This window comes from Lynx canadensis, chromosome D1 (genome assembly GCF_007474595.2).
Source record: "Lynx canadensis isolate LIC74 chromosome D1, mLynCan4.pri.v2, whole genome shotgun sequence".
Taxonomy (NCBI): Eukaryota; Metazoa; Chordata; class Mammalia; order Carnivora; family Felidae; genus Lynx; species Lynx canadensis.
This window is the reverse complement of record NC_044312.2, coordinates 2877876-2889888: the sequence shown is the minus strand read 5'-3', so window position 1 is coordinate 2889888 and position 12013 is coordinate 2877876. Positions and strand designations below refer to the sequence as shown.

General features: G+C 42.2%; 1 protein-coding gene across 1 annotated transcript; it reads left to right on the top strand.

Annotated features, from left to right (window-relative positions):
- The first annotated feature begins 211 nt into the window (after positions 1 to 211).
- LOC115525756 (L-lactate dehydrogenase B chain-like) lies at positions 212 to 1484 on the top strand. Its single transcript, XM_032595007.1, is given in 2 exon segments — positions 212 to 930; positions 933 to 1484. Coding segments are annotated over 2 exon segments (999 nt in total). The 5' UTR covers positions 212 to 269; the 3' UTR covers positions 1271 to 1484.
- The last annotated feature ends 10529 nt before the right edge of the window (positions 1485 to 12013 follow it).

The following is a 12013-nucleotide window of genomic DNA, read 5'->3' as shown; positions in this document are numbered from 1 at the left end:
ATACATTCTCAAATATTTATTTCTAAGATGTTCAATACCTGGCACTTACTTCTAAACAATGAGAGGAAAAGGGGTGTGAGTGAGGTTATCGAAAAAAAAAAATTGACAAGATGGAATGACCACTGAGGCGATGACGGGTACAGGGAAAATTATTACACTATCCTCTACTTTTGTAACAAAGTGGAAATAATCTTTTAAAAAGTAAGATTTTTTGGCCTCTGACGGTGTCTTCTTCACGCGACCCTTACAGCCGTTTCTCTCTGGGCACAATGGCAAGTCTTAAGGAAAAACTGATTGCACCAGTGGCAAAAGAAGAGGCAGCCGTCCCAAACAATAAGATCACTGTAGTGGGTGTTGGACAAGTTGGTATGGCATGTGCCATCAGCATTCTGGGAAAGTCTCTGGCTGATGAACTTGCCCTTGTGGATGTTTTGGAAGATAAACTCAAAGGAGAAATGATGGATCTGCAACATGGGAGCTTATTTCTTCAGACACCTAAAATTGTGGCAGATAAAGATTACTCTGTGACTGCGAATTCTAAGATTGTGGTGGTAACCGCAGGAGTCCGCCAGCAGGAGGGGGAGAGCCGGCTCAACCTGGTGCAGAGGAATGTCAACGTCTTCAAATTCATTATTCCTCAGATAGTCAAGTACAGTCCTGATTGTATCATAATTGTGGTCTCCAATCCAGTGGATATTCTTACGTACGTTACCTGGAAGCTAAGTGGACTGCCCAAACACCGTGTGATTGGAAGCGGGTGTAATCTGGATTCTGCTAGATTTCGTTATCTTATGGCTGAAAAACTTGGCATTCATCCCAGCAGCTGCCATGGATGGATTTTGGGAGAACATGGCGACTCAAGTGTGGCTGTTTGGAGTGGAGTGAATGTGGCAGGCGTTTCTCTGCAGGAACTGAACCCGGAAATGGGAACAATGACAGTGAAAATTGGAAGGAAGTGCATAAGATGGTGGTTGAAAGTGCCTATGAAGTCATCAAGCTAAAAGGATACACCAGCTGGGCTATTGGATTAAGTGTGGCTGATCTCATTGAATCCATGTTGAAAAATCTATCCAGGATTCATCCAGTGTCAACAATGGTGAAGGGAATGTATGGGATTGAGAATGAAGTCTTCCTGAGCCTCCCATGCATCCTGAACGCTAGGGGATTAACCAGTGTTATCAACCAGAAGCTGAAGGATGATGAGGTGGCTCAGCTCAAGAAAAGTGCCGATACTTTGTGGGACATCCAGAAAGACCTAAAAGACCTGTGACTTCTGGCTTCTAAGCTATAGAAATTTAAAACTACAGTGTGATTGGCTGTGAGCCTTTAGTTTTTCATCCGTATACATGGATCACAGTTTGCTCTTATCCTGCTAAATATGTGAATCTGGGCTCACAGAATCAAAGCCCATGCTTGGTTTAGTGCTTGCAATATGAGCCCTTGAACAAATAAAATTATCTTAGTGTGAAAAAAAAAAAAAAAAAGTAAGATTTTAGGGGCGCCTGGGTGGCTCAGTTGGTTAGGCGGCGGACTTTGGCTCAGGTCATGATCTCGCAGTTTGTGAGTTCGAGCCCTGCGTTGGGCTCTGTGCTGACAGCTCAGAGCCTGGAGCCTGCTTCGGATTCCATGTCTCCCCATCTCTCTGCCCCTCTCCTGCTCACGCTCTTTGTCTGTCTCTCAATAGTCAATAAACGTTAAAAAAATAAAATAAAAAATAAAAAGTAAGATTTTAGGGGCACCTCAGTGGCTCAGTTGGTTCACGAGTTCGAGACCCACAACAGGCTCACTGCTATCAGAACAGAGCCTGGAGCCTGCTTCGGATCCTCTGTCCCCCTCTCTCTGCCCCTCCCCCACTTGAACTCTCTCTCTCAAAATAAATAAATAATAAACAAACATTTAAAAAATCAAGAAGTAAAAACTGAGATTTTAAAAGTCTTTCTCAAGCCTATCAGAGTTTAATCTACCATATTCGTTGGAGTTCTACTTAGGCTCAGGCTTATTCCTTGTATCTTTATTTAAATAATAATAGTCTAATCACTGCCATGGGCAAGAACATGGAAATGATTCCATCTGTTCTTTCCTTCACAGTAAAACGTAGGGGCAGAAACAAAGAAGTACAGGGCAAAACAGTAGAGATCAACATTTCAGTTACATGAAGAACAATGGTTCTTCCCTTATTCTGTAGTTTAACAAAAAATGGCTACCGCAAACTACCTTTTGAGCATCTTGTCACCAACTTTTACCTTCGCTTTGGTTTTAATTTTTAATTCCAACCATTTTGTAATATTTTGAGGATCCTGACGCATTAAAAATTTAGTGTCTAGGCATTTGTATTCCAGATCAGTAAGACTGTTTGGACACATAACTGCTCTGACAAATGCCTTCCAGAAAATAGGAGAAATGTAACCATAGCTACTGCTAGATGAAAAACAAAAGCTCCAGTACATTCTAATAAAAATGACAGCAAGGTCAGACATTCTATTCATTTGTGTACACTGGGAACATTCTTCTTTGATTCTAGTAGGTATACAGAATGAAATCTGACTTTGTGAAGCTCTCCTCTTTGCCATCTTCCAGTTACATGAGGAAGAAACTCCACCTCAATTTTGTGCAGCTGGCTCATTAGGAGACAATGTTGAGCAAAGTTTAAAATTACCTCTTTTAATTTGAAGCTTCTGCTGAACTTGAGTAAAATGTGGGTTTGGCTGACGGTAGAAAGTAATTGCTCTTGGGTGGTAGAGTGTATTTTTATTTCACTTCTAATGTGTAATGGGCTGAATTGTGTTCTCCCTAAAATTCGTATGAAGTCCGAGCCTTCGGTATTGCAAAATGTGACTCTGTTGGAGAGAGGGTCTTTTAAATTGTAATTAATTTAACATGAGGCCACTACGGTGGGTTCTACTCCAATACGACTGGTGTCCTTATAGGAAGACATATGGACACACAATTGCACAGAAAGAAAACCATGTGAAGACAAAGCCAGAAGATGGCCACGCATCAGCCAAGGAGGAAAGCTTCCCAACCCTCAAACACCCTGATGTCAGATTTCCAGCCTCCAGAATAATAAGAAAAATACATTTCTGTTTTTTAAATGCCCCCATTGGCACTTAAAATTGTCCTGGTGGCATTTTATTATTGCAGCCCTGGCTGAAACATCATGTTAGAAAAATAATTGATGTTTGCATGTTAGAGGGAAAGAAAAAAAAAAAAAAACATTACATCTAAAAATAAGCTTTCAATGACCTCAAATGTGTGTGACCGTATAATACAATGGGGGACCCCAGTCAATCCTTCTGACTGGAATCCACTGTTACGCACTTGCGGCTTCCAATTCAGTGTGTTTGATAGCTGGTCCATTAGGCTGCTTTGGTTGTGGCCTCATGTCTCGCAGATCGATTCCAGTACTCACGAGGTGAACCCTCAACCACTGCCCGACCCTGGGCCGAATATCACGTGGGCCTGCCATGCCGCCCATTGGCCAAGGAACCCATTCGGGGCTTGCAGTGAGTGTAGAAAATCCAAAATCCTACTTCACGGTCACTGTTTACCAACTTTACGAAGAGGAGACGCTGCAAATAGCCGAAGAATGTATATTTCATCTTGAACTGACTTAATTAATAATATGCTGACCCATCAGTATTTTCTACTAACTCAAACACACATCCACAAGCAGGTACCTATAGTACAGCATACGCTTTAAGATCACAGGCTCTGGAGCCAGGGTGTCTGGGGTTAAATCTTGTCATCACAATTTACTGACAGGCAAGTTACGAGAAACTCTCTTGCATTTTCTTTCACTTAAAATAGGAGTACTAGGTACCTCACTTATACACATTAGGGAAAGGTTACTTGTGTCTTTTCATGCAAAGTGCCTAGAATAGTACCAAGCACACAGTGGGCAATTAATAAATGTTTACAGACAAAAGTGAAGAACCACTTGAACCAATTAACCATTAACCCATCGAATACTGGGAATGTGTTTATATACTACTGACGGACTTTCTCTAAAGGACACAAACTAATTTCTGACAAAGAACGATGGGTTTCTAATTTTTTTATGCTTCAGGTAGCTCTGTTCTATAAACCCTCATTGATTCTACTCACTGCACTCTCACAGGCCACACTGTATCCACACTGTGGTTCTAAGACATTTCTAGAGAAGTCTGTTGACGTTTCTGCTCACCACAAACATGAACAGTGATAACAGTAAGGGCTGTCACTTATTGTAACAGGCGTGACACAACACAAGTTCTGAGCATTCATTAGTGTGTTGAATATTCCCATCAGCCCCGTGAGGGAATTACAAACAATATCCCCAATTGTACACTTTTGGAAACTGAGTTGAGTTCAAGTAACTTGTGTGAACTCATCTAGTAAGTTGGAGACATGGGATTGGAAACCAGGCACCTAGACTCTAGGGCCACTTTAACACACAAAATCCACATGACAGCATTTTCCCTTCACCAAGCATCCATTGGAATGTTCTCTGCTCCTCTAAGATGCATTTACCCCCCACACACAACATTTGCAAGAAGACTTAAATTCTGGTGCTGTTTGAGTTTGGATGTATCTAATTATGTCATCTTACAACACAGAGCAGTCTGCAACAATTCCACAGTTGAAACATGGCCCAATAAACATACTTCACGGTCGTTCATATGCATTCACAAATTAAAGATATCAATCTCTGATCTAGATCTGCAGGCTTTAATTAGGGTTGCACAAACTGAATCTTGTTTGAGGAAATATTTTCAGCAGCATTTGGTTCTTTAGAAGTATCTGCTCTTTTTCTGGGAAAACCTACCTTTCCCCCTAGCTTTCCGTGTTCCTGTAATCCCGTGCTTGACCTCTAAGAAATTTTTCTCTTTATTTTGAGTTGCACCGAAGTTTTTTTTTAAAAAACTAACAACACGTTTCTCCTTCTCTCTTCTGGTAGGTTTATCATTGTGATGACTTTCATAGCTTTCATTTAAGCTGTGAAATTATGAATTCTCATTACGCCTGCTCCTGGCTCTGCGATATTATTTACGTGGGGCAGAGGCAGACCCCATGGGCTGAATCAATTTTAATTCTATCTTCTGTAATTTGTCTGCCGCACCTCTGAAAGTTACCCTAGGAAACAAAAAACCCAGGCAGGTTTCTCCCTCTGGCACACTCCCTTTATGGATGTTGGCTCCGCTATTCTGTTTTTTTCTCTTCCAAATCTCGACCACGTTTTTCTTGCAATCCATCTTGAAAACTCTCCTCAAACACTTCTTGATTAGGCAGTCTGTACCTGAGCTCTCTGCTGGATTCTGGAAGACTGAGTGGAGGAGATACACCTCTTTAAAGCTAATAAGGTCTCTGTCTGATCAGGCAAAGCCTGGGAGAGCTGAATGAGAATCTAGGAATGGGATCCGTGTACAGGGGTTTATTGGACACTGCCACGCCCAGGCTAGACGCCCCCTTCTCGCCCCTTCCCTGACACTCCCCCAGCTGCAGACTGCTCACAGCCGATGCCTCCTCTAAAACTGCCTCTAGTTGGAGGGAGCACCTCAGCCGAAGCGACTCCATTGTCCCAAGGGCAGCCCATACCCAACACCTGACGGGCAGGGGCAAGGCCTCTCCTTCAACGTGGCACAACGCTAAAGGGCTACGACAGGTTCCAGCCCTCCGTGGTAACTGGGCCGCAGGTCAACTTCTCCCTCTGCCTGGTTCCTTTTCCCTCCGCTCAAGCGCCATCCCTGAGCGTGCTCACCAGCCCACCTCCTGCCTACAAGCTGCCAGCTCAGCGTCCGCTTCTAGGAAACCAGCCTAAGACGAGTTTGAAACGAGCCCTTGCAGACTACATTTAATTCTGTAAAACCGCACCTGTATTTTTTTTTAACTGAGCCGTACCTACAATTGCCTTCCTTCTCCAAATCTCATTCCCTCTACCTTCTGAAAGGCAAATCATCCACAATGAAAGATGGAAAATTCTGTTTACGGGAGTTGCCTTGTTTAATGGTGATGTGATGCCGTTACAAACTAATTCAATAGTAAAAAGAAATTAAGAAGCCAGTCTCTCTCTCCCTCTCTCTCTCTCCTCTGTTCTCCCCTCTCCCTTTCTCTCTGTGACACATACACATTGTCCCTTTAATTGCAGGAGCCAGGTCCTGAGGAAAACAGGGATGTCGTGAGTTACAATTTATTGGTGATGGATCTCTCTTACTTGAGGGTATTCCTTCTCTCCTGTCATTAGACTCTCAACTATAAGAGGTTAATAAATCCATATAATATACTAATGTCAAGTATGTATTAGACAATCAAATAATTTGGTATAGATGAATGAACGGCCTAAACCTTTTAATCCTCAGACAGCTAGAAACAGCAATGATCGCCCTCCCTTACTTCTGATAATTACTGCATTTTATTTGTAACTTATTATATCTATATAATAATTTATAAGGATTATATCATTTACATGGTAATGATTATTATTATTCTATAGGGTCTAAATCGGACTCAGCCTTCTAAGCAGCATTGGTGTCCACTCACATTTTAGGACAGTGGCTGATACGTGATCGCTCCAGTTCAACTATGTTTGTTACCCCTTCTCACGATCTCACCCTTGAATCACTCTATGCTGATTTTCCTTACATGTTCATCTCCTTTAAGACAAGCATGGCCACAATAAACACCCCACTAACATCCACCTGAGTAAGAAGTGCCTGCCCCCTGCATTTGCAGCCGTGCTCCCTGTGTGTCCCTCAGCCTGCTTCAGAGGCCCTTCATGGAATCCGCCCGCCCTCTCATTCCCAGGCTCCCAGCAGCAAAGGTAATTACAGTGTCATGGGCTGGCCTTGCAGGTTCCAGACAGCAGGCGTCAAGCTGCGGGGCGTGTGGTTCTTGGGCCTCCCGAAGGGTGTGCGACATGGCCCAGCACAGACACCAGGAGGGGACAGGGCGAGGACCCACAGCAGCCCCTGGGCCTGGGAGATCATCACAGAAGGTGTGGGTGTCACTGAGAGGCACACCCCACGCCAGGATTTCCTCTAGCGATCCAACACTTTTTAAAAATTTTAACCTTTTTTTTCTTTTTAATTTTTTTTTCAACGTTTATTTATTTTTGGGACAGAGAGAGACAGAGCATGAACGGGGGAGGGGCAGAGAGAGAGGGGACACAGAATCTGAAGCAGGCTCCAGGCTCTGAGCTGTCAGCACAGAGCCCGACGCGGGGCTCGAACTCACAGACCGTGAGATCGTGACCTGAGCCGAAGTCGGAAGCTCAAATGACTGAGCTACCCAGGCGCCCCTGACGCAATTGTTTTCTTGTGCTTCCTCTATCAGTATTTTCTTCAACCTGTGGTTCTGTGAGGGCTGGGGTGAGGAGTGGTGGTTAAGCCATGCTTAGTGATGGTTAGCCTCGCTAACCCTGGATAATGCATCTGCATATCTCCTTTTGGCTCATAGCTGTAATATGGGCAACATACCCCAGTGAGGGTGCCACTGCCAGTCACCGTTCTTGGTCTGAGATTCCTGATTCTCACTGTCTGTCGTGGGCATCTCAAGTGAGGGTGCCAGCATCCATCCACATATTGCGTTGATTCCTCACTTTATTTATTTAAACATTTTTTTAAAAAATTTTATTTAGTTTTTACAGACAGAGACACACAGAGCATGAGCAGGGGAGGGGCAGAGAGAGGGGGAGACACAGAATCCGAAGCAGGCTCCAGGCTCCGAGGCATCAGCCCAGAGCCCGACGCGGGGCTCGAACCCACGGACCGCGAGATCGTGACCCGAGCTGAAGTCGGCCGCCTAACCGACTCAGCCACCCAGGCGCCCCGAAATTTTTTAACTTTCTTAATTCCCCTCAAACCTACTTGTTTATTAGTGTTGTGGCCTTTATGGTGATATTGGCTTGTCCCCTCCTCTTCGCTTGTTTTTGACTGTTTCATTTTTTTTTAATTTTTTTAAATGTTTTATTCATTTTTTGGGAGAGAGGATGACAGAGTGCAAGCAGGGGAGGGGCAGAGAGAGAGGGAGACACAGAATCGGAAACAGGCTCCAGGCTCTGAGCCATCAGCCCAGAGCCCGATGCGGGGCTCAAACCCACGGACCGCGAGATCGTGACCTGAGCTGAAGTAGGACGCTTGACCGACTGAGCCACGCAGGTGCCCCTATTCCCTCCCCTTCAACACACAGGCTTCTTTTCTCAGACATCGTACACAATCCTCCTGCCTTCCAACCTCCTCTTGCAGGTAACCGTGTGGCAACTCACTGATCCTTCCATCCCTCTGACCTGAAAGCAACCCCTCACGTGCAATTCTTGCTCAAGTGGGTCACCGAAAACAATTGAACACATATTAATTGAGATGAGCCCTAATGCCTTTTGACAATTCACAGTCCTGATGTAATAAAGTCATGCAGAACAGCTTCTTTCTTAGTTGCACTAGGACTCCTAGAAATTGCCGAAGCCTAAAGCTTAAGATTGTGTCCTGCGTGGTTGATCATAAATAGAAGAGCTGACATGTAAGAGAAAAACCAAGAATCTTGGGTTAGGACAACCTCTTGGGTAGATAATATCAGCTCCAGTGATTCTGTAAGAGGTAATTTCTAACAGCCACGAGGGAAATACACACACACACACACACACACACACACACACACACACACGCTACTGCATTTACATCCAACACACATTTATTTAACTTTCTTGGCAGCTATGGCTGATTTATTTTGAGTTGGCAGTCAACTCAATCCTGAAGTCTTTTTCACACAAATTGCTGTCAAGAACTTTTCAAATATTGATTGTTATGCAGCACATTAGCTATTTCTCTCGGCCTTTTGTCTTCTGAAAATTTTATAAGCACACATTTTTGTCTTTATCCACGTCGCTGACAAAAATGCTAGATGGGACAAGGCTTAGGACAGAGTCCTGTGTGATCACTCTTGGAGAGACATCATTCAATCATCTGGATGTACTCTCATCCTGCTCTGACAAAACTTGATTTTCTTCACATCTGGCCTACATTTCTCCAATTGGTAAACAAATCAATCATGAAAAACTTTCAGAAAGTTTTTTTTTCTGAAATCTACGTAATCTTGTGACCTTCTTCGCTTGGCCACTCTATTAGACTCAACCTTATTTTGTTTTATTATTTACTATTAGAAGTAGCACCACCTTATTTTAAAAGTGAATGGGGTGAGTTATGTTTCCATACTGATTCTCTATCTATGTTGATTCCTAGTATGATCCCTTATGTTTTTAGGTCCCTAGAATTCATTCAGTTTTGTAATTACTGAGCACCTGCTGCGTATCATGTGTTATGTTAGGTTCTGAGGTTATAACAATATCTACTCTATAACTCCTGCCCTCGATATACTCATTACCTGCTCCATTATATGTTATAAAGCATTTTCAAAATCTGGTAACAAACTCACGTATCTGTAGTGTCTGATACAGACTCTTTGGAAAGCTGAGATCACATTTGATGCTAACATGTATTCGGGTACTTGTATTCTAAGACCCCTCAAAAAGCACGATGTGATATCGATGATATAATTACTAGTTGCTTTAGGACCTTGGCATGTACTTTATCTGAAACTGAAGGCCTAAATGCATTCATAGTGATTCTTACAATCTTCTCTGTACCAGGGCCCCCCAAACCATCCTCGGGTTGAAGTACATTTACAGTTTATTAGTCAAAGGACGTGGATTAAAATCAGAAAAGGGAAAAGGCACAGGAGATAAAGCTCAAGCTCCCAGTGGAGTCATACAGAGACACACTTAATTGTTCTAGCAGTGCTGTGTGATAACACATAAAAAGTAAGGCCAACAAGGGGAGTTCACTTGAGCCTTGGAGTCTAGAGTTTGTACTGGTTGTCAGTCATGTGGGCATCCGGCACTTGCACAAAAGACCTCACACTGTTGGGATAAACAGCCTGGTACAGCACAGTCCAAAGCCTCAGGCGTGAAAAAGCATTCTTATCAGAAAGACTAGTCCAAGAGATCAGCGGTTATCTCCCAGGAGACAGAGAAAGGCCAGTCTTGAAGACAAACCTTTACTTGGAACGTACAGCCCCGGCCTGCTGTGTCAACCTCTTCTTGTCCACTTATTTCTAGGTCTTTAATTCAGTTTCGTCGTGTATTTCTTCCCCTTTTTACAACCTGGAACTCAGTCACTCCCTTCTTCAGTAATACGGAAGCAAAACTGATATTCTGTGTTCTCTCCCTAATTCTTTGAGATTTCATGTTTCCACTATTTCTTCTTGAAATATATGAAAGAGATTCCTTCTCTTTTAAAATTCATATTATGCTGCTATATTTAAACAACATACTCAATATTGCTAAAACGAATGGTCTCTTGATATTTGCTAGAATGCATATCAGTGTTTTTACTGTTTTCTGCTACATCTCCTTTTTCTCCATATATTCTTTACAACTATTAGTGATCATGTGTCTTGTGAGGAATATATTTGAGAATGTAGATAAATTATGAAGAGGAAATAAAGGCTTCCCCTCACTGACAACCTGCCACCAAAAAAAAAAAAAAAAAAAAAAAAAAAAAAAAAAAATCATGACTGCCAAGGGCTGGATGACTTTGCTCCCTGGAAATGACCTCATGAAATAATTTAAAAAAGAAAAAAATGAAGTGTAAAAGTTCTTAATAAATTCATTTAAATAAATATCACTGTATTAGTTACTATAACTGCAGAGTAAACTATCCCAAAAGTTAGCCCCTAAAAGTACAAATGTTTATTATCACAGAGTTCTGAGATCAAGGATATGCAGTCAAGTGTGGCTGGGACCCCCAGCTCAGATTCTCTCACAAGGAAGTAAACAAAGTATCACTAAGGGCTACAGTCATTTTAAGATACAAATGAGGAAGGATCCACTTCCATGCTCACTCAGTTGACTGTTAACTGGATTAATTTCCTTATGGACTTTGGTTGGAGGCTTCCCTCAGTTCCTTTCCACCTGGGTCTCCATAAGGCAGCTGAGAAGACAGCAGCTCCCCATCATCACAGACAGCAAGTAACAAAGCAAGAGAGGCTAAGCAAGATGGAAGACAGAGGGGTTGTGTAACTTCATCTGTGAAGTAATATTTCACCACCTTTGTCATAGAAGGTTAGAAGCAAATCATTAAGTCCATCTGATACTCAAAGGGAGACTTCACAAGAGCATAAAGGCAGGGAGGAGAAAATCATGGGTGACCATCTTAGAAGATGACTACCATAGGCACCTCCAGAATAATATCACAAATGTCATATGTATTCAATATGTATTAAGGGCTCCCAACTGATGTTTGGCTCTGGATATCTTCCAGTATCTGGAGATACTTTTGATTATTATAACTGCAGTGGAGGGACACATATTGGTATCTAATTGTTATATAAGCCTGGCATGCTGCTAAACATCCTACGTTTCACAGAACAGTGCAAAAAGAATTTTCTGACCATAAAGAATTTTCCATCTCAACACAGCAATACTGCTCAGTTTGAGAAACCCTGTAAATATTAGTAAATATTAAGATTAGTCATATAAGTTGATATTAAATGTGTTGTTACTGTTTTAAATCCTGGGTTGCTCTTTAGGTAAAATATGCCCAATCCAATAAAGTAACATATCTAATCACTGACTTGATTTAATCTGAAATACAAGTGTTACATGGAATGATTATCATAGAGGTGTCTGTGCAGAAGCCAACTTATCTCTATTTTACTGAAGAGAAAACTGCTTACCAGTCTTTACCTCATAGACGTACTAAGCAATGTGCCCAATGTCAAAAAAAGAAGTCATACAGTATAAAGGGTTTAAAACATCTACAAACAATTCTACAATAAAATCTGATTTATTAATTACAACCATGGTTCTTATTGCTGCCTGCATGTTTGAGTTACCAGCACATTTTTTTGATTGTTTAAATATAGATACTAGATACTAGATACTAGAACCACATTCCCAAAGCAACTAATTAGCCACTATGGATGTAAGGCTCCAGTTTGGTATAGTTGAAAGGATCACATTTAGTGGTTTGAGAGCCACTACAGA